A 27139-nucleotide genomic window follows, 5' to 3' on the forward strand; every position below is an offset into this window, starting at 1 on the left:
AGTGGCTGATTAAGAAGGCACACATGGCTATATGGCTAAAGCTGAGTGTGTGTTGTCCTAATACCTAGTTTCGGGGATTTGCTTTAATTGTCTTGTTTTGATTGTTCAAATGCCTGCTGCAGTCACCTTAAAATAGCAGGGGTTTTCAACCTGAGGCCTGTGGGTTATTTGTGGCTAAAAGATGCACTTTTGTGCTTTAGGTCTATATATGCTATGTATTGTTGCATGCATGTGTCTCACAAGACTGACTATTGCTCATTGTTGCATCCTACTGTGAACCAGTTAAAAAAGAGGGCTATTGGTCATTATTTCTTATAGCCACCACATGACAGATTGCATTGTGTATACTAGATAGGAGGACTACAATTACAGCTTCATTCATTTATTTATTGTCTGTTTATCCTGGTCACCACTGCTTTATCCTGGTCAGGGTCACAGTGGGTCTCATTCATTAGGTGAACGGAGGAAACACCCCGGACATACACACACAAATAAACAAACAAACAACATCACACCCTCTTAATAAACTGGTCTTAATGGAGGAAACTGAAGCACCTGTAAGAAACACATGCAGACACAGGGAGTGCATGCAAACTCCACACAAAAATGACTCTGGACACTTGGTTTAGAAATCAAACCCAGGCACAAACCCACAGCGCTACCCACTGTGCTGCCTACAATTACAGCTTGCTCCAAAGTAATTACTCCAAATCAGCAGACCTAAAAACCTAATACAGAAACCAATAGTGGATCAAAAGTTTGTTCAGTATGATTTGGAAACACTGGAAATACTCTAAAATAAATAACATTCTTGCAACATATAGTATTAAAGTTGACCAGCAGACAGTAGAAAGAAGCAGCCAATATATGGCATCTGTATCCTGGCATCCTGTATGAGGTCAGTGAATACCATGCACACTAACAGTCCTGGATCTTCTTATAGGTCAAGTTGCTTTTTTAAAAAATTGGCTGGTTTGAATATAGTTTGGATTGCCACTCCACTGACTGAAGGTTTCTGTCTGTCTGAGAAGCACAAACTTTTGGGCTCATATGGTTGAGGTTGGCTGATGTGTGTTAAATGATGCCAAAGAACCACAGCCTCAAAGAACAGCAACCTATTTTTTCTTATTATATGGTGGATTGACCCTTTCTAGATACAGCAAAAATCCTACTCCACCATCCTAATCCACCATGTCTTGGTGTTTTGAAGTGCTGTATCCTACTTCTGGTTGTGATTCTCCTTCTCTCTTTCATTGTATTCAGAGTCGTGGTCCTTTCTCATTGATAAAGCTGATTTGCTCTGCTGAGTCCCATTCTTGCATCTCAAGCTCCAGATGTGGTTTTTCAGTAGCAGGCAATGCCTGTAAACAAAAGGAGTTCTGCTGGTTCAGTGGAAGGCTAGTTAACCCTTGTCTGTCCATTTGTGAGAGTGAGAAAGGGTGTGCACTGGATGGAGATGTTAAGGACAAGGTCTGTAGCAGGGGTGTAGAGGCAGAGAAGACTGGAGAGGAAGTGCCTTCATGTCTGTGGTCACCTCTGGAGCTGCTGAGGGATGCAGGTGCTGAGCAGTGAAAGCTTGGCTTGGGTGGGATGTCCTGGGATGGAAGTAGAATGTCTTTTGAAGGGGGTGTGACTAACAGGCTTTGGGTACAACTAGAAGGGCAAGATGGATGAGGTCCCTGGCAGGGTGATAATGAAGATGACTGAGAGTGAGAGGAAGATACAGACAGGGAAAAGGACAAAGATGGGGAATTGACATGAGAGGCAAAAGACGCAGTAGCTAGCTGCATGTAGCCACTGGTCGAGCCCAGAGAGATGTCAGACTGGACACTACTCTCTTTTTGGAAGAACTCTGAGGTGTATACCTGAGGAGAGCCCTTCTGAGACTGTGGCCTCTGTGGAGGGCTGGTAGGTACAAGGCATCTGGGAAGACCTGCTAAGCCCAACTTGTCTGCATTGTACAAAGAGCAGGGTAGAACAGATGAAACTGAAGGTGAGTTTATAGATGGATTACTGAGGGGTGGAGTCAGTGAAGGGGTAAGGGTTGAAAGAAGTGGCTGTTGAGCAGTGAGAAAAAGAGGGTGCAGGAGGCGAGTCATTTCCTGCAGATCCTTACTGAGCTGGGAGACCTGCTGCGACAGGCTGTTCATCTATTAACAAAAACAGAGCAACATGACAAGACAAGTTTTCTGTGACATCAAAATTGCCACACGGTAATCTTTAATTTTCACATTAACATTAACAGCTTCTTTTCTTTGCCTAGTACTGCCCTATCATGCAACAGCGAACAATTTTGAAAGTGTAAGAGCTTACACAGGCTTTCTCAATAACATAATGGTAGCCTCCCTCTTTGTCCTGAGCAGCCCCCCTCCATTTATTTAAGAAAAGTGAATTAATAAAGCAATGTGGAGAAAATGGGGAGCACTTGGAAGAGAAGGAAATAATGGTTTAATATAGAGACAGTCAGTTAAGTATTGGAAGGAGTTTCAGCCATGTCCTTTTCACCTAAGGTATTTAATAACTCTATTTGGCAGTTAGAAACAGTTGTGTTTTCATCTTTTTGTCAAACAGAACTTTTCATGCTGAAAATTTGTGTAAATAATCAAATGTAATGTAAAACCCACCAAAACAGCTCCGCCATGAATTAGAAACTGTTGAAACATTAGTCACACTGTCCACAGTCAAACTTTTACATCACCGTGGGCTTAGAGACAGTTATTCTGTTTAATCAGGACAAACTGTAGTGAAGCGTTAAGGTGTCAAAGCATAAAGTGTGAGTCTAAGTTCATAAGTATTATTACTGCAGAAAAATATTGTTTATATTTTATCGCTTACAACTATTCATAATGGGTCTCATAAAATATATTTGCAAAATTAATCTGTGAGCTGTTTTTGCACACCAGTTGATACCATCCAGTCGGGACTGCTAATACTGGGTCGTGATTGTTTACACAGACACAGATGCTCCACTCATGTATATCCAAGCTGGTTTTTCACTTGCTGGTCTGGACAGATATTATTCTTTGTTTTGGTGACATGAGTTGGTGTTTCGAGATTCTTACCTCTTCACTCAGTTTGCTGATGCTCTTTCTGGTTTCCACCTGCTCCTGACTCACTACAAACAAACACACACACACACACACACAAGCACAATGAAAAGAAGAATAAATAACAAAGCAAAGGCATTTAATTATCCAATGGGTGTGTGATGAAATCAGTTTTAAGCAAATGAGAGATGGTATCCCTTGTGAAAAAAAGTGTACTTAAATGTACTTAAAATATACTAAGATTCGTCTAAGTATACAATAAATAAACTAGCAAATGTCTGTACTTATTTTAAACATGTTAAAAATATATTAATGTCATACTTTGAGCAAGTAAACTTTTATCATACTTTTCAAAAGTTATCAAAAAGTATACTTTTAATAAATACATTACCATGAAGTATACTTTTAGTTACATTTAAGTTTCATTTAATTTAATATACTTGTTTTCAAATACATGTTTAGTATATTTTTGCTAAGTATGTTAAACAACTGTTGTAGTAATTCAGTTAAAGCACACTTTGAAAAGAAGTATACTAATCTTAAGTACACTAATGATCAATACACTTAGAGTGCTAATTATACTGTAATTGTACAAAAATAATACAAAAGATCAACTTTAATTGTATTAAGTGTACTAAACTGTACTAAATTGGAACTATTTTAAGTAGTTAATTTACCTTAACTATACTACTGCATGTGTATTTAACTCCATGTTTCACATACACTTAAAGTGAAATTAAAGCACATTTCACAACTGCACAATCAGTATTCCAAGTGCACTTGGAGTACATTAAAATATATATTATGAAAAAACTTTAAATATATTTATTTTAGAGTAAAAATATACTTCCAATTTTTGTCTTTCTAGACCTGATTCTAGCAATATATTTATCAATATATTTATTTATGAGCACTGTAATGACATATGCAGTAATACCAACCTTATATAGTTATACTTATAATTATACTTTTAATAAATATATTACCATGAAGTATACTTGTAGTTAAAATTAACTTTCATTAAATTTAATATACATCTCATATACTTGTTTTCATAATAGATGTTTGGTATATTTTTGCAAAGAATGTTAAACAATTTGTATTTTTTAACATGAAGTTACTTATTGGTAAAATGTTAATAGTATTTTTGTTATTTTAAAAATATGTCATTATTCTTTAATTTTAATATGGAAAATAAATTAATCATATTAAAGAACATATTCAGGTACTTTTTAATACTATGTTATGTGTTTTTACTTTGCATGTAATTAATGGATTTCACATGATGCTGTGATTATACTTGCAAAGAATTCACTACATAAAAATTTATTGTGTACTTGAATGAACGAGTTAAAATTTACATTCCAAGTGTATTACTACACCTGTGTTTGTAGTGCTCTGGTGGCACAGCAGTAAAACACACTAACACATAAGAAATGACATGTGAAAGTTAGGGGTTCGAACCCCGTGTCTGCTAAAAGTCTGAACACCACCTCAAAATGTAACGACTGGTTGCTGGTTACAATTCAGAGATCAGTGCTTGGCTTTTCTCTGAACTACAAAGAAGTGTAAGAATGTTTTTGCTCTAAAATAAATATGTTTAAAGTCTATTTTTAATGTACTCTAAGTGCACTTGAAATACTGATTAAATGTGCTTCAACCTCATTTTAAGTGTATGTGAAACGGAATTACATTTACATAGGGTTAAGGGCCTTGCTCAGGGACCCAACAGTGGCAACTTGGTGGTGGCGAGGTTTGAACCGGCAACCTTTTGTTTACTAGTCCAGTACCTTAACCACTGAGCTATCACTGGCCCTACACATGCATTTAAATACACATGCATTTAAATACACATGCATGGAATTAAATACACATGCAGTAGTATACTTAAGTTGAATTGAATATACTTAAAATTGTCTCAGTTTAGTACACTTAATACAATTAAAGTTGAGCTTTTGTATTATTTTTGTACAACTAAAGTATAATAAGTACAAAAACTAGTTGTTCCATTTTAGCACTCTTTAGTGTATTGATCATTAGTTTGAAAATAATACACTTTAGTGCACTTTAGCATATTGAAGATTAGTATACTTAAGTATACTTTTTTTTTCACCAGGGATAGTATACATAAAATATGTAGATAAAATTTGAGTTACCTGGACTGGGAAATGGAGGGGTGCTGTCAGGTAAGGTGGAGGTGAATTCAAACCTTGGTGCACAGCTAGAATTGCTCTCTGTCTCAATGCCATCCACAAACCTATGGACCAACAACAACCCCACAGAAAACCTGTTAAATAAACCAACACAATTCTACTTGCAAATCCAAAGGGATGTAGCCAAGTATATATAAAAAATAATAATAATAATAATAATAATAATAGTAATAGTAATAATAAAAGGAAGAAGATCACTTTACAAAGTCAAGAAAAAAGGGGAAAATAAAAAATTGCACCTTAGAAGTAGAAGTACTGTGCTTTGAAAGCGAATAGAAGTACTATGCTTTGAAGGCGAGTAGTAAGTGACACAAAGAAATTGGAGTAATATGTTCCATAGTCTGGGGGCCATGTCACTGAAAGATCTGTCCTTTCAACAATCTTAATTCGTACAGATCGTACAGACAGATGCCTGTTACCAGAGGAGCTGAGTGTTCCGGCAGTTCAATAAGAGTGCAGAAATTAAATAAGCTGGTCTTAAATCATGAAGAGATTTGTGTCTTAACAGGAGAAACTGAATGAAAAGTGGGACTGGCAACCAGTGTTCTGACATGGACTTGGAGTGACATGAGCTAATTGTTAAAGTGACAAAGTGTTCTATACTGTATATACCAAAAATCTAAATATTAGATCTTATAACTCCAGTATTAGTTAACTAAAACCATGCTTTTCTTTCTAGCGTGAAACTGATGGTCTGTCAATGGCCGATTTTTCGTGGCAGCGTGTAGTACACCTCTGTATACTGCACTAAATTATGTATTATGCTTCAGCTGCAGTTCTTCTGTTGGTTAGCAGATTGCCAAAATTTTGAGAATTTTTCTACATGAGCATAGGTAGAGACATGTCAAAAGTGATTTAACGCTTTTTATTCACGTAGCATTTAAGGGCCCCACGTTTACTGGTTAATTTGGACTATGGGCTTGTCCTAGCAACCCTATGGTAATTAAGTTAGTAATTGCTTAGACAAAATGTCCAAGATGTAAAGCAACTAAAAACCCTACTCGGGTAACTGAGATTGGAAAACTCCCAACCAATTCTGTGAACACGGGCGGGGTGGGGGAGGGGGTTAGGTTCATTCATCCGTTAAGGTAGGCTGTGCTGTGTATTGTAGCTTCCATTTATTCTATCATTCAGGTTATGAGTATAATTTAATGACTGCCATGAAATGTGGCACTTTTCTTAAAAAATCCATGAAATCTATGATTTTGTGAAAAATAAGGTCTGTAAAATTAGGCAATTTTACAAATTTAGTAGGGCTCTACCTATAGTATTAGCAAAAAACAACATTACAAGGGTATTTTATCAAAAACATTGTAGGAGTATTTTTGAAATAGTGGAATATTACTACTGGCAATCATGCCCTAAATACATGTTCTATTGATCAATAATACTTCTTGTAAATTAACATTTTTTTCCCACATAATTTTTATATTTGCACAATTTCACTGAAAGTGAAATATATGTTCTGTTCTGTAAACAGGATAAAAAAGTACCAATGTTTGAATTCATGAATGCATCTCACTACACTTAAAGACACCTTAAGACATGTTAGCAGAACGAGTTGGACAAAATAACACTTTAAACACTTAATCATGCCTAAACATCTTTTAAGTGTTGTGAGAAGGAATGGCAACATTACAACTTTACATTTGGTAAGTGCTTTTTTTTTGGAATGTGTTGCAGGTCTGAAATGCAAAAATGGATGTACATTAACAAATGAAATATCTTGGGTTCATGCTGTCTGTAATGAGTAAAAGTAAATGTAAGAAACACTTAAATGTTTTTATTTGCATTTTTCATACTGTTCTAACCTTTTCTGATTTGGGGTTGTAGTATTGACATTTAACTCATTGGTTTTCCATGTACACAAAGATTTAAAAAGAATGTGTCTGACAGTGATGATGTTTTTCTACCTGGGGCTCAGCTCTGGAGGGGCGCTGCTAAAGCTGACCACAGGTATCTGAAGTGCGGTAGGACGGCTGTGGTCGGAAGGTGGGCGGAAAGGGCGTGGAGGAAGCAGGGGTGAGCGCAGGGGTGAGCGCAGGGGTGAATTTAACCTTCTAGTAAAACCGGTGGTTGAGTAAGGTGCCTGCGACACTGAATTCTGGTCTTCATTGTTCTCCTCATCCTCACGGATGGAGGGTAACTTCTTTACTAGGCCACTACTGCTCTCCCAGTCCACCTGTGATCAATACAAGAAATGCACCGGCTGTTAGCTTTCAGGAAAACATTAAAAAAAAATACATATTAGTAGGTTCCCAGAACCTTTGAGGAACTATACACATCGGGAATAAATTCCTAAATCAAAAGACTGTTCCAATTATTAAAATGTAGTAAATGAAATCATGATTATAATAATATTGTATATTGTATTGTATAATATAGGAAAAAGATTTTTAAAATATGGGTCCATCCTGCAACAGCCTATATGACACCTAGCAAAAAATTCAGCATTAATTTATTTGTCCATTCATTAATTTAACTAATTAACTACTTAATGTAGCTATTTTAAGTTACTGTTAAAAAGGCATCACAGTAGCACAGTGGGTAGCACTGTTGCCTCACATCAAGAAGGGCCTGGGTTTGATTGCCTGGCAGGAAACCACCTATAAAATAGGCTGTTATTGCCATTAAGGACGTGAGGGGTCAGCTTCCATAGTTAAGGAATGCAATGTCCAACAAGCTTATGATTAACCGTGTACATATTTTTGGCTATGTAGCATAAATGCCTTAAATAGTTCAATAGATTGTCATTACATAAATTAAATAAATACCAAATATACATTCTTCAGTACCCTGAAGAAACACATGCAGACATGTAGAGAACATGCCAAACTGTACGAAGATAGGTCAAAGGAGCTGTGCAGCGCTAAAACTACTTAGTTTTAGTCCAATTCCCTAGTACAGAAAAATCTTTTAAAATACCTGCACTGAGGAAACACAGACAGTGGGGGGGGAGCCATAACATATTGTCTCTCTTTTTTGACTCCCGTCCTCATTATTTTTTCATGTGTCTTCTTCTGCTATTCATGCTGCTTATTAAACCTCTCCATCATCCCTTCAAGACCCCTGTGGTCACAGCTTCCTTTTTCCACTAATGAACATCGACTTCTGTTTGTTTGAGAAGCTCAAAGATGTAAATACTATTTTAACTATGCTACATGGAACAATTAAGAATGTAGAAATATTTTAGTTAAAGCTCTTTACAGTCAATTTGGTATTCAAGAAATCTTACATGAAGACAATATATGTTTATTTTATAATTACTTCAGCCTGTTTGATTTTTACCCTTATATAACATAGACACATGGTACACTCATTAAACAGTCTCTAATTAGCATCTACTGAGTGCACGTATTCAGTTTGTATATCAGATTGGTTCAAAGCACAGTTATTTCGACATGTCTGTTTTGTTCCCTCTGAGCATCTCTATCACCATCTTTCTCCTGCAACCCTCCCCTACTCAAACCAGTAGAGTGCTTTTTTCTCAGTTTTCCTCCCCCTTCCTTGATGCCTCCATCCCTTTTAAAAGTAGTGCTATTTTTGTATCTTTCTTCTATTTTTAGTAATAAGGGTTCCATTGGTACTGAGCTGTTGCATGTTCTAAAAGCATGTGTGCATATATTTTTTAGTGCATACACACACATTGCTCTCCAATACAAAGCAACAACTGCAGATGCCTCAACTAGAGTCTGAATAAACATTCAAAATGTACATTTGATTTCATATATTATTTTAAGTACTAACAGCATAATTAATGTATAAAACATGTCACAAAACATTTACATGTCTGTGCACATGGGATTCCACAAAATCCACTTTTTAACTTTTCTCACTAAATTTACTGCAGCAATTCATTACAAAACTAATTATGTTCATGTTGCCAAATAAAGAAAGAACATGGATTTCTTTTATCACAAATTCCTTGCCCTTTAGTAAACCATTTTTATCTGTTTAATATATTGCAAAATTCCTCTACAGAAGTTAAATTACACATTAAAATGTTTTTAAAAGTGAAACAAATTAGCAAAACCTCATTATACTTTTTAAAATTATTCTTAATAGCAGTTATTCTTAATGGTTCTGTCCCAAAAATGTCTGCATATTGCACTACTCGTCGTTTGTATCAATTGTATCTAAATCCTAATTTTTAATTAATTAATTACAGATGACATAACTTTGTAACTAACACTAGAAACTAGCCAAATCTTATTTTTTATTGCGGTTCTATATAGTCGAATCTCTATGAAAAAATTATTTTAGTTGCAAATCTTCACTGGTGTAAAGAAGGTAATTGTTCATAACAAAACAACGTAATAGTGGTCAGAGGTCAATTTTCATCATGGCAACTGTGGTACTGTGTATTGCCCCCACATGCATGTATACACTTCTGACATCATCTAAGCAAGCTCCTGATAAGATGGTGGCTGGTGTCCTGGGGGATCTCCTTCCAGACCTGGATCAGGGCATTAGTAAGCTCCTGGACAGGCTGTGGCACTACTAGGCAGCGTCAAATACACTGATATAGGCAGCATCAAATACACTGATATCATTTATGAAGTCCCTGGTTGTTAAGCAATCTTCTCATGGTCGACACATTTATCAGTTATATTCATCAGATTATCCTCAGGTCATCTTGTAAGTCTTTTAAAGAAGCACAAGAGTTTTGAGTTTTCTTCCATATCCAGGTAGGTTTACTACTGTGCCATTAGTTTGAAACTTCTAGACAATAATTCAATGGTGTCTTTAAAAATGTTCAAGATTTTGGAAATCTTTTTGTACCCATTGCTCTTTTGGTGCAATCAAATTATCTCTTCTCTCAGCTTTTGTGACAGCTTCTTAAGTTTTCACCATGGTTGTAACACACATTGAACACATGTCTGGGTGGTGTTTATATCCAAACTTATCAAAGCTGAAGCAAATTAAGGGTCATTATTGAGATTCCAATGGTTTTAATCACATTGTAACCCAAATTCAGGTAATGAAAACTAGCAGTAAGATTGCTATACATAAATCAATTATTTTCCTTATTTTCTTTGGGGGCTGAATATTTCCAGTTGCAACTGTAAATTGTATATTTTTACTAAAATAAATAAATAAATAATGGGCTCAATCCTTGATGCTTATACTTGTTGCGGGTTGTTCTGGAGTGCCTTGTATTCCAAAAATAATCCTACATTTTTTGTGTGTTGTGACAAATGTAGTTGGTATTTTGTCCGTTTTTTGAAGATAAGCAGTAGCAAACTGACGTTGGGGGGCCAGGTAATAAATGCTAACACTGGGCACCAGGTGGACAAACATTAGTAGGGTTTTGTAAAAAAAATATCTGTCTTGCCATGATTGGGTCAACCCTGACGTGGCATTGTAAAGGGAGTCAGTTTACCACCTTAGCATTTTGTATGGAAATAATAAAGTAAAGGTCATTTGAAAAGGTTCACAAAAATATAAGGGTAAATGCACACTACTGTTCCCTTCTCTATACAAACTGAAAAGAATTATTCTTTATTGTGTTCAGTTTGTATAGAGAAAGGAAACAGTAGTGTGCATTTGCCCTTATATTTGCCCTTTACTTACTTTTTTAAAATGTATTTTAGCCCCTTAATTATTTTAGGCAAATTTAAAAAAACTATTGCTGCGGGGGTGTTTGCACAGTTAAGTGAGTATATATGTGAATGTGTGAATGGGAGACTTGTTTTCACAGTCAAGGAGACTTTCCAGTTCAAGGCACACTGATGCTTGAACAAACATGAATGTCAGTAAACACTGTACCACTTTACACACCAGATCAGATCTCACACACTTTGTCTTTTCACTGGTTATGTAATCACCAAACAGCTTTTATCTAATCTTTCTTCATTTGAAATGTGTTTTATCAATCTCTTTATATTGTGTTTCTTTGCAGTGGTGGACTTAGAGGAAAGCAGCACTATGACAGATTTCTCTTCCTCAAATCTAACTGCCTTATATTTCCCTATTTTTTCCCTCACCCTACATGGCTTTCTATTTTTAGCAACAGAGTACAATCTTAGCAGACACACAGGGAGCTCCTAGCCAGTAAGGGAGAGCCCTCACCCCACCTCAGGATATTCTTAGCCATGTCTCACACTTCCAACAGCTCTTCTGCTGCTATTCCACATCCGTATGGCTTGTTAGAGGGAAAGAGGATTTGTGGGCATCTTTAAAGTGACAGGGGTTGAATGAAATTGGTGAGAGATGTATATACTGTATGTACAAAGAAAGAGACAGGCCAAATACAGCAAATAGATGGTTGATCAGCTATTGCAGCAATTTCGTTACTTTGAAACACACACACACACACACACACACACACACACACACACACACACACACACACACACACACCAGTTAAAGGTCAGAACAGTTTTCTTCTAAACCCAAACACATTTATCTCATGCAAGATCAATGTAATTTACAGCCCCACATTGTTTACTTACACTTAGACCACAAGATCTACATACATTTGTCTAATACTAGTACTGCACTAATTTCCTCTTTCCTCCACTTCTGTACAGGCGCCTCGAGCAACTAACCAGGGTCCTTACACAATGTTATAGACCCCACCCCCTTTTTAGTCTGACCTCTTCCCAACCAGCAGGCTAGTGGCCAATTTTGTCTGGTGCAGGAATAACAAATTGCGCCTGCCCAACCGGTATTAAAGCTAAGACTTAAACACAGAGAATTAGGAAACCCTGCACTGGTGCGCTAGCAGAATATCCTGCTGCGCCACTGAAAACTTTTTTTATTCTTTACTTGTGCAACTGAACTTCAACTTTTGAACTTGAGCTGCTCAATCATAAGAAGTCTTTGCTGTCATATTTTACACTTCAAAATGAGGGAGACAGGTCTGGACCGCAGGCTGGCTAATCTGCTTTTTGCATTTACATAGCTATGCTTTTGTAACAAGCAGAATGTGATCATGTTGAAATAAACATGGATGTCCCTCAAATCATGTCTTACAGCATTTAATGGGTCATTGCATGACAGAACCTGGCTCTTGTTTGCATTTTAATGAATTTACATTTACATTTTACATTTCATTTCATTTTCGGCATTTAGCAGATGCTCTTATCCATAGCGACTTACAAAAGTGCTTCCATAGTGAACATTACCTTACTCTACTTTAGGTGGACAGTTTTTTTAATGCAAGAAATAAATAAGAGCATTAGTAAGTACATGTCAGCTTAAGTGCTTGGTAAAGAGGTGAGTTTTTAATTGTCTTTTGAAGACAGTGAGAGACTCAGATGTTTGGACAGACAAGGGAAGCTCGTTCCACCACTTGGGTGCAAGTACAGAGAAGAGCCTTGATGCTGGTCTTCCTTGAGTTCTGGGTGGAGGATCAAGTCGAGCGAGACTAATGGCTCGAGGGTTGCGTGTTACAGCGTTGGGTTTTATTAGACCTCACCTCAAAGGTAACTTGGAGCTGGTCCACGTTTGGCTTTGTAGGCGAGCATCAGTGTTTTGAACTGAATGCATGCAGCTACAGGAAGCCAGTGAAGAGAATGCAGCAGATGTTGAGCATCAGTGTTTTAAACTGAATGCGCACAGCTACAGGAAGCCGAATGTGATGAATTACCATTGACATTAAAATCTTTCTAATAATATGCAATGTAGAGGCGAGGGAAGCTCGGGTGGCCACTGAGATCCAGAGATCTGGGGTAAAAATCTCAGCAGTGTTATTAGTCAGTCAGGCATCTACATGGACGTGATTGGTAACATCTGGGGGAAACTGATCAGGTTATTACCTGATGTAAGATTTAATAAGTGAGAAACAAGATGGAAGGAAGTAAGTTTGCATTTTTCAGCTCTAATATTAGTTTCACTGTAATTACACCTGTAACACCTGTTACACCTGTTTTATTATTGACTTGTCACAGCTACAATTACTAGCTTATTATTTATTAAGAACTTGTGCAGTAAGGCATCTGCTAAATGCCGAAAATGTAAATGTGCATATATTATTTTTATAAAATGTGCACATAGATAAATATAACTTGTAACTATTATTTTACCTTTTTTCTGCTTATCTTTTTTTTTTTTTTTTGCATTTTACCCCTTTTTTCTTCCAATTTAGCGTAGCCAATTCGCTGCTGGGGACCCCGATGGTGTCCAAGGAGGGGGTGTCCTGACTGACATACACTCCCTCCAATGTGTGCGCAGTCTTACCAATCCCTTCTTATTCACCCACACTTCTGTGAATTTGCACACGGAGAGCCATGCCCCGGAGAGTGCAGGTGCCTTGGGCAACCAAGATCAAGCCCCACGCTTTTTTTTATCCGGTCTTTTCTCACCCAGCAGACTGGAGGCCAATTTTGTCTGCTAGAAGGTGCCTAGCTGACCTGTAGCAGAGCCGAAATTCAGAACCAGGGAATTCAGAATCTCTGCACTGGTAGGCTAGCGGATTATCCCGCTCCGCCACCCAAGCGCCTTTTATTTTACCATTTTATTTTCACCTTGATACAGCTACAATCACTGAATTATAATCAAGTATCTACTACTGTGTTACTTACATCTTTGCTGTTTCCTTCACGTAGGTTGTAGGTGAGGTCATGCTGAATTTCACTGACGAATTTTCGTGCATACTCGGGGTAAAGGCGCAGTACCTCGCGAAGCCCCTTTAAGCTAATGTACTGCAGGTCACAATAGGTCAAAGCCTTAACATTTGCATTGGTCTTAATCACCTGCTCTCTTGTCAGTGAGTCTGAGCCAATCAGGTCTCCCTTACCTAAAAAGTAAAGAGAGTGTTACCAACACTTAGCATATTTATTAAATAGCATAGTATTTACCAGCATTTCCAAATCAGCTCTATGGCTGACTCTGTTTCAAGAATGACGTGAGCTCTTCCCTGCCCCTATTAAGATAAACTATACTTGTCAAAAGAGCAAATGGTGACTCAGTAGTTTAAATGTCAGATGCTTGAATATAGACAAATCTTTTAATAAAAGCTACACTTTCCAGTTGGTGACCAGCTTAGTATCTGTAACTAATAACACTTACACCTCTCATTATCCTCGATATGTTCTGATTTGCTTAATGTTTAATTTGCTTTCAAAAAAATTGCATATAAAAAGAAACTACAGTACAAATGATGAGCTACAAAGTAAGCTGAATGAACTTGAAAAAAATAATCCACAAAATTATATAAATAGTACTGATAACCCATGGGTGAAACTGACTCCTAATGCATGGAAAATAATTATTAAAACTGAAATAACTCAAGTAGTGTAAATATGACTTTATGCCAAACAAATTGGACACAATTTAAGCAATGGAAGCTAAAGGAATAACAAATCTATGCAATATAATGAAAAGAATATTACCCAGTTTTGAAACACTTAGTGAGAAACATTTATTGGAAAAACAAGACTATCTACAGACGCATTTGTCTGTTGACTTTAATTTGCTTTCAAAGAAAAATCTGCATATAAAAAAGAAACTTTGGAGAAGCTACAAAGTAAGCTCTTTTAAAGGAATTTCTTCCAATTCTGAGCTGATGGCACTGCTGGACATCTTCTGATTTTAAAGCATTTTGTGTCTTTCATCTGCTGAACTATGTTTCCTTGGCTGACCACTGCATCTACGGTCCCTAATGTTGCCTGTTTGTTTGTGCTTCTTTCTTTTTGGTTTACCTGTTATCCTCTTGTATTGCTTTCCTGGTTTTGACTTATGCCTGCATACTGATTTAATATCCTGATCCTTACAGCATTATATGTACATTATACGTATGTGTAAATGTGTGTTTTTATGAAAAAGGGTATAAAACTGTGAGAAGTTTGGGAATCACTGATATAAAACATGTACATAGGAACTTAACTATAAAAATACCTAAAATAAAAGCAAATGCTTTTTTTTAAAACAAATTAAAAATATATATTTTTAAAAATTATTTTTAAATGACTATACATTACAGATTTGAATATACGCATAACCTTATTTTTTATTTTTTTTTACAGTGGTACTGTATATAAAATGATATTTCCTCCAAGGTTGATACTCTCTGTGGTATGAGCTGTAATGGCCATTTGAACCGTCCTTCCAACTTTGTATTTTTAAAGCTAAAAGTTACGAGATTAAATAATGGTGGTTAAGAACATACTGCAGCCCATATCATATTGGTATTATATATCCAAGCATTTACCACTTTGTAATGTTTCTCTCACAACACTTAAAAGACTTAAAAGAGGATATCAAGCAATAAAGTGTTTTGGGTGTTATTTCCTTTCATTATTCCTGCAAACATGTATTATATAAAAAGGTATGCAACAGTATGGAGTGTGCAACAGTACACTGACACAACCTTATATCATAACATGACCCTGGCTTTTGAAGTTGTTGCTAAGAACAGTTTTCATGGTCCTTTTCATATTTGGTCTGGAGCACACAGCGTCCATTTCTTCCAAAAAAGACCTGGAATGCTGATTCATCTGAATAGAATACACGTTTGGTCCATTCCCGATGCTTCCAAACTCAGAGAATTGGATGCTACCACTGGACATGGTTAACATAGGGCATTTTTTGTACAGTAAAGTGAATTTGTGAAAGTAACTCTGTATTGTAGTGCTTGAATCCCTAAAATGATAAAACAGAAGGGTGTTCCCTGTAAATCTCAAATTCCTTTCTACCATTCTGTTCACCATTTTAAAATAATTGACTTCCAGGGCCTAAATGTCAGCAAAGCAGTTGTGTGTGTGAACAGTTTTGTAATGTCTTTTAATCTGTGGTGAAATACAACCTAAATACAATATTATATACACCAAATAATATTACACACAGCATTTCTACCTCTACAGAGCTGTAATTAAGTTATAATTAAAAATAATTTTACTACAGTGTAAGTAATTAGATAATCAATTGTGTGAAGTACATTTGTGTTCATTCATCTACCACAGTGAAATGTTATTATTGACAGGTTGTTTGTCTGATTTAATGTTGATAAATACTGATGGAATAAATGATGATGAACGCTGTTTAAATGTACAATGAAATCCTGAAATACTGTTTAAATTTTGAAAAAATAAAAGAATATTATATATTATTAATATTTTAATATTAAATATAAATATAAATTAATATTAGTAAAATAATATTAAATGCTTTTTAAACATGGGTGACTATGTGGTTCTTAAGGTGTACTCATTCATCGTTTGTTTTCTCAAGAGGTTGCTAAGCTATAGCTAGATGGTTGCTATGATAAAAGGTTGTTGTGAAAGAGTGGCTAGTCAGTAACTAAGATGTTGCCAAGTGGTTACTAGGCTATTGCTAGAGGGTTGCTAGGGTAGAACCTTACTTGCTAACTTATTCTTAAGGGGTTGCCAATGTGTTGCTTGGTGGTTTCTAAGCTGTTACTAGGTGGTTCCTAAGGTATTGCTAGGTGGCTTTAAGGATTTGGGATATGGTTGCTATGGTGTTCCTAGGCAGTTACTATGGTAAGAAGTTCATTGCTAAGATGTAGTTAAGTGGTTGATAGGGTGTAACTAGGTGGTTGCCAAGGTGTATTAATTTGCCGAGGTGTACTTTTCCTCAGACAGGTGATTGTGTGTTTAAATATTCATTGGTGGTAGTGTAAATACTTTTACTCAGACTGGTGATTATGTATGTGCAAGCATGTATTTGGTGGGGATGTAAATGTGTGAAAAGTTGGTGATTGTGTGTGTGTGTGTGCAAGCATGCAGTTGGTGGGGGTGTGGATGCTTTTGCCCAGACAGGTGATTGTGTGTATGCAAGCACATAGTTGCACTATTCAGCTGTCTGGGTAGTTAGGGTTAATGGGTAATTCGTGGTGGAGTAGTTGAGGCTGATGAGTTATTTAGCTGTTGGGGTAATTAGGGTTGATAGGTAATTGACTTGTGTAGTTGAGGCTGAGGAATTATTTAGCTGTTGAGGTAATCAGGGTTAATACGTAATTGGCTGTGGGGTAATTGAGGCTAAGGGTTATTTAGCTATTGGGGTAATTAGGATTGAGGGGTAATTGGCTGTGGGGTAGTTGAAGCTGAGGAGGTTGTTTAGCTCTCCACGTGGTTCTAGTTGAGGGAATGAGGGAGAAAAGAGTCCATCTGTGTGTTCTGAGAAGATGACATTAAAGAATCTTAATTTCCAAACATTCCACAGTTTTTCACAAAAACCCAAATCTTTCTCAAAAGCACAAGCAGACTATTCCCATGGGGGGTCTACAGTTGTGCTGAATTTCATGATCCTAGGACAACCGGCTTGATGAAACATCTAAAAACGAATAACAGACTGTGAAATTACGTTAAATGCAGCTTAAACTTCTGAAATACTGGTTACAAACATGCTTGGCAAATGCTAATGTGTTGCTAGTTGGCAGCCAAGATGTAGTTGGTTGTTAAGGTTTTCTTAGGTGGTTGCTAAGATATAGGAAGATGGTTGCTATGGTAACATGTTGTTGTTAAAGAGTTGCTAGGCAGTTACAAAGATGATGCCAAGTGGTTGCTAAGGTGTTGTTAGGTGGTTGCTACAGTAGTAGCTTATTTACTAACATACCAAGTGTTGTATGGTTGCAAAATTTTTGCTACACAGTTACCAATGTTACCAAGTGTTTGTTAAGCTGTCACCAGATGTTTGCTAAAGTGTAGCTAGGTGGTTCTTAAAGTGGTGCTAGGTGCGTAGTAGGGTACAGAGGGTGGTTGCTAAGGTAGTCCCAGAAAGTTGCTATGGTACTGGATTGATTGCTATGGTGTAGTTATGCAGTTGCTTAGGTGTAGCTAAGTTGTTGTCAAGGTGTATTGGGGTTAGTAAGCTGTTGCTAAGGTGATTCAGGTGGTTGCTAGGGTGCATGTGAGGGGATTTGTATGCATGTGATTGTGTTTGTTCATGCACGTATTTGGAATACTTTTGCTCAGACAGGTAATTGTGTGCAAACTTTAACTGCTGGGGTAGTTGTGGCTGATGGGTAATTTGCTGTGAGGTAGTTGAGGCTGAGTGGGTATTTAGCTGTTGAGGTTAAAGGCTTTTAGGCTAACAAGGTAGTTTTGGTTGAAAGCTTTTAGGTTAATGGTGTCGGCAATTTAGCTGTGGAGGTAATTAGGGTTAAGGAGTAACTGGCTGTGGGGTAGTTGAGACTGAGGGGTAAATTAGGTTTTGGGGTAAATAGGGTTGAGGGGGTATTTAGCTGTTGGGGTAGTTGAGGCTGAAGGATTATTTAGCTGTTGGAATAGGTAGCAATGGATGTATTGAGGTGTTTGGGTAGTTGAGGCCAAGTAGCTATTTAGCTCTTTAGATAAGTGGGGTTAAGGGTGTATTTAGATGTTGGGGTAGTTGTGGTTGAGTGGTTATTTAGGTTTTGAGGTATTTAGGGTTAAGAGGTAATTGGCTGTGGGGTTATTGTTGCTGACGTGTTATTTAGCTGTTGGAGTAATTATTATTGAGAGGATAATTAGCTTTTGGGGTAGTTGAGGCTGATGGGTAATAGACTGTAATGCCAAGTTCACACTGCACGACTTTCTGATTTGTCGGGTTGCTGTACAGTTCACACTACACGACTGAATCTTTTGCACTCGGGAGTCTTTCAGTCGGTGTATATTTCACACTACACGACTGATCGGTGATAGGGGGTTTCACACTACACGACCTATCACCAACTGGAATCACAGGCGAGCTTCTCTGGTCTCCCAAACTACGTTTTGTCACGAAAACAAACGCGAGAAATGACGAGGGGTTTAATGATACCACGTCCAAAAATACACGTCAACAAGTAGCGAGTGATCAAAGTGTTTGTGCGCTGATGTGCAGCGTAAAATCAAGGAGGAAAAATAAATGAATCTGAGTGGATTTGGCAACACGAACAGTATGGATTGTTCTATAGTAAGTTGGAGGTTAATTAATATTTTTGCAATGCAACGTTGGTGTTTTGTAAAGAACGATCAAGTCAGAAGTACTGTAAAGCTTGTGTGTGTGCCGGTGTATTCTGATATAAACTATATTATGTCCCTGCCTATATTATGTACCGGTACCCTCCTCTCCTGCGTTTCCCCTCGCACCGTATCTTGCGTTCTCATTGGTTGTTCGACAGAGCACTCATTGCCAGACGTGCAACTGAGATCAGATATCTGACATGCTAGATATCTCAATCCAGACGCCAAGCACTCGGCGAGCCGGTCGGATCGAGTTGTTGGATAGTTCACACATAGCGACTGAGTGCCGAGTTTCGATCGCCGAGCGAATGTTGAGCTCCTGAGCCGGCAAATCTAGCGTCGACCGGTCGCCGAGTGAAATCTGGCCAAAAATCGTGTAGTGTGAACTTGGCATAAGGTAGTTGTCACTGAGGGGGTGTTTAGTCAAGTTAATTAAAATGTATTTGTATTGTTTTTTTAGCTACAGTGTTGTTGAACCTTGGTTAAGTATCCTGTTATTGGTTTAATTTATTGTATCCTCTAGGTGCAGAACTTAGCCTGGTGCCTCTTTGGCGAGGCGCTACTTGCCCCGTTACAAATAAATAGAACCTGGCCAATTATACTTTTACATAATGTAAAATCAAATAATGCGCCTAGATACCATAAATAACAAGGCCTTAACTAACTGTTTATAGCAAATCATTTCAGTTAATATTTTATTTTATTATTTTCAAATAACAGACACATCTAAGTGGGCACTAATATGTTATATTAAATAACACCTAATGTTTAATGAATAACATATTGATAAATGTCTTAATTACATTCATAAATAAAAGACACCAGCTTTACTAAAAAAAGAACAAAGCTTTAATTATCCACTAATGTGTTCAATAAAATAAAGTGCACATTTAAATACACTACAGATCTAAATTTAGTTAGAATACATGTTGCAGTTTATATTTAGCATTTAGATTTAATGTTTAAAGTTTAATGTGTCAGTTTGATGACAAGTTGTTCTAATTAATCCAATATTTGGTTTAATTATTTTCTGGTAAAATAAAGGCACATAGAGCCCAATAACCTTTTGTTTTTTATTATTTACACCTTTGGCACTAAATATTTTAAATAAACTTAATAAAAATAGCATACAAAAAATATGAACAACACATAAATATACACACTCCATTACCAAAATTGTGGACATCATTTCTATTTGTTATGCTTCAGCTACAGTAACTGCTAACAGGTGTATTAAATTAATGATGTCAAATTAATTTCATATCTTAAACTTTACAGCAGCAGTTGGGGAATTCCCTTTCCTCCCCAATATTGACTGTGAAGTCCATAAAGATGAGTTTGTTATGAAGGAAGTCCAAACTTTCAAAATTTCAAATCTATCAGAGGGAATGATATTATCTTGGACAATAAGAGACAATTTTAAAGAAAAATGGGTCACAATTTAGAAGAATTTAAGAGCATCCTGTACATACAATAACTTTGATTATTCATTTGCTGGGGTAACAAGGTCTAAAAAATCATTTAAGCTATAAATTGCCAATGTTGCCATATATAAAAAAAATGCCCCTGTTGCTCCCTTTTATTCATCCACGCAAATCAGATTGGGTCTTTAGTATTATGAGAATTAATTTAATGTACACATAAAAAACAGGAGAGGTTAAAATACAGATAAATTATACAATTAATATATACAGTTAATATGCATGTAGGACTGTGCATCTAAGACATGGAAACATGGTAGGTGGATGTTTGCGAGGACATGCACAGCTGACAGCTATAATTCTCAATAATAAAAAAAAATCAATATATAAAAAATAGATTATTTATGCTCTCTACTAAAAAGGACAATGATTTTTGACTGTATATATCTTTAGCTGCATATATTTTAGCTCAGTTATGTATTTGTATGTTCAGACAATCCCTACTGACATCTATCTATCTATCTATCTATCCATCCATCCATCCATCCATCCATCTATCTGTCTATCGTATCTACAGGGGTTGGACAAAATAACTGAAACACCTGTTTTTAGACCACAATAATTTATTAGTATGGTGTAGGGCCTCCTTTTGCGGCCAATACAGCGTCAATTCGTCTTGGAAATGACATATACAAGTCCTGCACAGTGGTCAGAGGGATTTTAAGCCATTCTTCTTGCAGGATAAAGGCCAGGTCACTACGTGATGCTGGTGGAGGAAAACGTTTCCTGACTCGCTTCTCCAAAACACCCCAAAGTGGCTCAATAATATTTAGATCTGGTGACTGTGCAGGCCATGGGAGATGTTCAACTTCACTTTCATGTTCATCAAACCAATCTTTCACCAGTCTTGCTGTGTGTATTGGTGCATTGTCATCCTGATACACGGCACCACCATTGGATGCACATGGTCCTCCAGAATGGTTCGGTAGTCCTTGGCAGTGACGCGCCCATCTAGCACAAGTATTGGGCCAAGGGAATGCCATGATATGGCAGCCCAAACCATCACTGATCCACTCCCATGCTTCACTCTGGGCATGCAACAGTCTGGGTGGTACGCTTCTTTGGGGCTTCTCCACACCGTAACTCTCCCGGATGTGGGGAAAACAGTAAAGGTGGACTCATCAGAGAACAATACATGTTTCACATTGTCCACAGCCCAAGATTTGCACTCCTTGCACCATTGAAACCGACGTTTGGCATTGGCACGAGTGACCAAAGGTTTGGCTATAGCAGCCCGGCCATGTATATTGACCCTGTGGAGCTCCCGACGGACAGTTCTGGTGGAAACAGGAGAGTTGAGGTGCACATTTAATTCTGCCGTGATTTGGGCAGCCGTGGTTTTATGTTTTTTGGATACAATCCGGGTTAGCACCCGAACATCCCTTTCAGACAGCTTCCTCTTGCGTCCACAGTTAATCCTGTTGGATGTGGTTTGTCCTTCTTGGTGGTATGCTGACATTACCCTGGATACCGTGGCTCTTGATACATCACAAAGACTTGCTGTCTTGGTCACAGATGCGCCAGCAAGACGTGCACCAACAATTTGTCCTCTTTTGAACTCTGGTATGTCACCCATAATGTTGAATGCATTGCAATATTTTGAGCAAAACTGTGCTCTTACCCTGCTAATTGAACCTTCACACTCTGCTCTTACTGGTGCAATGTGCAATTAATGAAGATTGGCCACCAGACTGGTCCAATTTAGCCATGAAACCTCCCACACTAAAATGACAGGTGTTTCAGTTATTTTGTCCAACCCCTGTATGTTACCCTTTGACTGAAGGATTTGGATTTAACTTTTGCCTCTATTTAACTTAAATTAAATCAGGGCATGTAAGAGAACACTGCCCTATTAAAAGCTCAGGCATAGCAGGATTAATGATGTTGATATTTATACAACAGTTAGTTCCGACCTTACAATCTGATTGGTTGAGAAGCGCCTTTTCACACCACAACTGTATTACTCCGTTGACGCGTTGCCAGTAACGACAAGCTTCATGCACACAAACGCGCACGCAGGCGACACAGACCTTATTCCCGATCGCGTTTTAAATCCGTTATCTGATATACAATCTAGCGCACTGTGTAGGGAACATAAATCCGCGATCTGATACACAATCTAGCGCACTGTGTAGGGAACATAAATCCGCGATCTGATACACAATCTAGTGCACTATGTAGGGAACTTTAATGTGTTTGTAACGTGAACAGATAGCTTAATAGCCCAGTTAGCAGCTCCTAAGAGTTCTGTTATCACCCATATCCTTTGGTGTGTGTGAGAGAGGTTTTTTATTTCTTTTTTTCCTTTCGGAGGTTCTTGCCTTCTTCTTCTTGTTCTTCTTACCTCCCTAAAATTAGTTTGTGCAACTTGGGATGTCTGCTTTGTAGTGTTAAACTTTATATTCGTTGTGGAACTACTTTTTGGCGGAAGGTATTGTCAATATTAAAGCATATTTATTATGAAATTCAGGGCTTTTCTTTCTTTATTTTGTAAAAACGGTTGTATAAAAGCAATAGAACACAAGAGGGAGTGTGTTATCGCGAATAACATCACGGCTGTGATGATCTACTGCAACCAAATCACAGCCGTGATGTTATTCACGATAACACACTCCCTCTTGTGTTCTATTGCTTAATTATACAACAGTTAGTTCCGACCTTACAATCTGATTGGTTGAGAAGCGTTCTAACCATGCTGATATTCGTGATAACAGCACGGCCTTTTCACACCACAACTGTATTACTCCGCTGATGCGTTGAAAGTAACGACAAGCTTCATGCACACAAACGCGCACGCAGGCGACACAGCCTTTTTTCCCGATCGCGTTTTAAATCCGTTATCTGATATACAATCTAGCGCACTGTGTAGGGAACATAAATCCGCGATCTGATACACAATCTAGTGCACTATGTAAAGAACATAAATCTGCGATCTGATACACAATCTAGTGCACTATGTAGGGAACTTTAATGTGTTTGTAACGCGAACAGTTAGCTTAATAGCCCAGTTAACAGCTCCTAAGAGTTCTGTTATCACCCATATCCTTTGGTGTGTGTGCAAGTTTTTTTATTTCTTTTTTTCCCTTCTTGCCTTCTTTTTCTTGTTCTTCTTACCTCCCTAAAATGAGTTTTTGCAACTTGGGATGTCTGCTTTGTAGTGTTAAACTTTATATTCGTTGTGGAACTACTTTTTGACGGAAGGTATTGTCAATATGAAAGCATATATGAAATTCAGGGCTTCTTTGATTTATTTTCTTTCTTTATTTTGTAAAAACTGTTGTATAAAAGCAATAGAACACTTGAGGTTGTGATGTTATTCGCGATAACACACTCCCTCTTGTGTTCTATTGCTTAAAAGTTGACCAGGTGTTTTAGGTGCTTTGTTGTGGAATGCATCAACTTGAGTGTCTGCATAATGGTTAGCCAACAATCACTTCAGATGCTATTACAATAAAAATGATGGTATTTTGTTGTCAGTATTCAGTAGTAAATATTTTGATGTTTCTATAATAGCATAACATTTTTAAATTAAATATAATAAGGTGTAACTTCAGCAAACAGTTTTATAAGTGTTACAATGTGTATAGGGTCTGAAGAGATTTTCCTCACTAATTATAAAAATAAAAATGTATACATATAAGCAGGAACATAACATAAAGTTTAAAACTAAACGCCAGAATATAACCACTAGAGGATTTGTGCAGTGGATTTGTCTGTGTGCATTCATGTAACAAGCAAAATTTTCTTTCTTACCCAATATAGCTAGTACAGTGTTTTCCTTAAGCACTTCCATGGAGCCAGAACAGACAAAGTAGATGGCCTGCAGTGCATCACCTTCGCGGATGAGGAACTCTCCAGGTGCACAGAATGATGTCTTGATAATAAGTGACAGTGAGCGCAGGCACCCCCGACTAGCCGATTCAAACAGTGGCAGCTGCAGCAGCTCTTTGTTAAGGTGCATGGCGATGTCTGCTCGCAGCTCATCAGGAAAGTCCTTTAAAAGCTGGATACAGGAGGGAGAAAACAAGAGATATACATTAGTCATAAATTGTAATGGGCAATGAGTCAAGCATTTTGGGAAAATTACAGAATTGATCATTGGAATTGTGTGCTTTAAATGACCACCATGTGATATCACTTTTAGTATTTTATGTTGTATGTTATTTACTTCAAAATCTTGTGTAAAGACTTCTCAGAAGAGTGGAGGTGGTTACAGCTGTAAGGGGGCAACTTTATATTTCCATGGTTTTGGAATGGTATGTCCAACAAGGCCATACCTTTCACGTGTCCACATACTTTTGTGCATATAGGGTAGACTGCTGTCACTGGTCCTTGCCCGTGTTGCTTTAAATATACACTGATAATTTCCAGTTTACCCAATGCAATACCTCTTGCAAATGTGTTTGTAACTAAACCTCTTTGATTTGGACCTTAAACCTTGTTTGTGAACTGTGTTACATTACCTTCCCTATTACTTGAACTTTTTCATAGTTTGGGAAATGAGGATACTAACTGTTGCAGTTTTAAAAGTAGCATTTTGCCTATTCGTGCTTGATAAAAGACTTTAGATCCGTAATCCTCGTCACTGTTGTTGCATTTGTTTCATTCTCCTCTTCATGATGCTGTCTGTATACATGCAAACATTCTCAATAGAAGACAGATCTGGACTGCAGACAGGTCAGTCAGCATGAACACTCTGTGTCTACAAAGGCATGCAGTTGTGGCATGTCCAGAATGATGTCTGGCATTGTCTTGCTGAAATAACCAAAAACTTATGTGACCTTGATAGCAGCATGTCTCTTAATATATGCCTCAATCTTAATATATGCCTCCGCATCAATGGTACCTTGAAACCATGACAGATGTTGGCTTTTGCACATTTTGCTGATAACAGTATAGATGGTGCTTTTTGTTTTCGACATAAATAACTGTCTGTCACCGTGAAGTTGAAATCAGAATCAGAATCTTTATTCGACAAGTACCAGGTGTACAAGGACTTTCTCTTGGTGCAGGTGTCAGCATATTTTAGACCAATAAAAGTGTATACTATATATAAACATAAAATAGAGACATAAATACACAGTAAAACACAGTAAAAACATAAATAGACAGTACACTGCACAAATATAAACAGACGGTGCAATTTAGATAAACAGTACACTGACAAACTTAAAGTAAAAAATGTGCAGTGACGATGACTAATAACTGACTGCAGAAGGAAAAAGTGTAAGAGGTACTAAATCAGGAGGATTGTGGCCTTGTATGTACAGTGGATAGTGGATACATACTGTATATACAGCATGTGTGATAAAGTGCATATGCAGTTGTTTAAAGCAGAGGGATGTGGGAATGGTACTTATGAGGAAGGTGATGGCCTGGGGAAAGAAGCTGTAGAGGTGGCAGTTGGTCTGAGTCTTTAAGGCTCTCACTCTTGGTCTCTGTTGAGATGGAAGCCACTGGAAAAGAGAGTGACCAGGGTGTGACACATTTACATTATTTAGCAGACGCCTTTATCCAAACCGACTTACACAATGAGCGGAACACGATGAGCAATTGAGGGTTAAGGGCCCAACAGTGGCAACTTGGTGGTGGCGGGGCACCACCAAGTTGCCACTGTTGGGTCCCTGAGCAAGGCCCTTAACCCTCAATTGCTCATCGTGTTCCACTCAAGTCGCTTTGGATAAAGGCGTCTGCTAAATGCTGAAAATGTAAATGTGTGAGGTGTCAGCCATAAACTTCCCTTCCCTCTTTCTCATCCTAGAAGAGTAAAGATCTTTGAGGGTGGGAAAGCTGACAGCCGAGATTTTTTCTCGAGATGCAGGGCCAAACCAGACAGTGATGGAAGATGTGATGACAGACTCAATTACAGTAGTGTAGAATTAAATAAGCAGTGCTTGAAGCAGCCTAAATTTCTTAAGCTGTCGCAGGAAATACAAGCTCTGCTGGGCCTTCTTAATAACTGCAGTGCCACGTCGGTCCCATTTGATATCCTGTTAAATGGTTGTGTCCAGGAATTTGTAGGACTCATCTCTGCTGAATGTAGAGCCGTGTATTTCCAGTGGAGGCCGTGGGGTGAGTTATGCTTCCGGTACCACTTCCGGTGGTACGCACGCTGAGACGCTAGCCTAGTTGTTTGTTTGTAGCCTTTAGCTAAATAACTTTTTATATACGTATGTTTTAAACATATAATTTATACGTTTATCTTCCGTGTGTTGTTGATTTAGTTTTATTTTGTTTATCGTAAAAAAGCGCTTGTGTTTACTAACGTAAATTCGTGCTGTGTTGGAAACTAGGAAACTTCTGCTACCGGCATCCGAACGAAGCCGGTTTTGTTTGTTTTTGTACTTCAGCGCATAAATATCTTAATTATCCAGAATTAAAACCGTTTTCGGTCCGCACGAAGCGCGTTTGTGTTTGGTTGTGTTCTGTATTTCAGCTCTTAAAACACCTCTGTTTTGTGAGGAGTTATTTGTTTTGTACACCAGCGCATAACACCGTTCTCCTTTAGA

At 37.6% G+C, this 27139-nt stretch overlaps 1 protein-coding gene across 1 annotated transcript in view; it reads right to left on the bottom strand.

Annotated features, from left to right (window-relative positions):
* Positions 1 to 366: 366 nt before the first annotated feature.
* Positions 367 to 27139, bottom strand: part of kcnh3 (potassium voltage-gated channel, subfamily H (eag-related), member 3) — a 100564-nt gene continuing 73791 nt past the window's right edge. The window contains exons 10-15 of the mRNA XM_063005450.1: positions 24384 to 24633; positions 13789 to 14003; positions 7174 to 7442; positions 5204 to 5304; positions 3063 to 3115; positions 367 to 2150 (exon numbers count right to left, since the gene is read on the bottom strand). Of these exons, the coding sequence (XP_062861520.1) occupies positions 1260 to 2150; positions 3063 to 3115; positions 5204 to 5304; positions 7174 to 7442; positions 13789 to 14003; positions 24384 to 24633 (1779 nt within the window). The 3' untranslated portion in view covers positions 367 to 1259. The remainder of the gene's footprint in view (positions 2151 to 3062; positions 3116 to 5203; positions 5305 to 7173; positions 7443 to 13788; positions 14004 to 24383; positions 24634 to 27139) is intronic.

This window comes from Trichomycterus rosablanca, chromosome 12 (genome assembly GCF_030014385.1).
Source record: "Trichomycterus rosablanca isolate fTriRos1 chromosome 12, fTriRos1.hap1, whole genome shotgun sequence".
In the NCBI taxonomy this organism is placed as follows: Eukaryota; Metazoa; Chordata; class Actinopteri; order Siluriformes; family Trichomycteridae; genus Trichomycterus; species Trichomycterus rosablanca.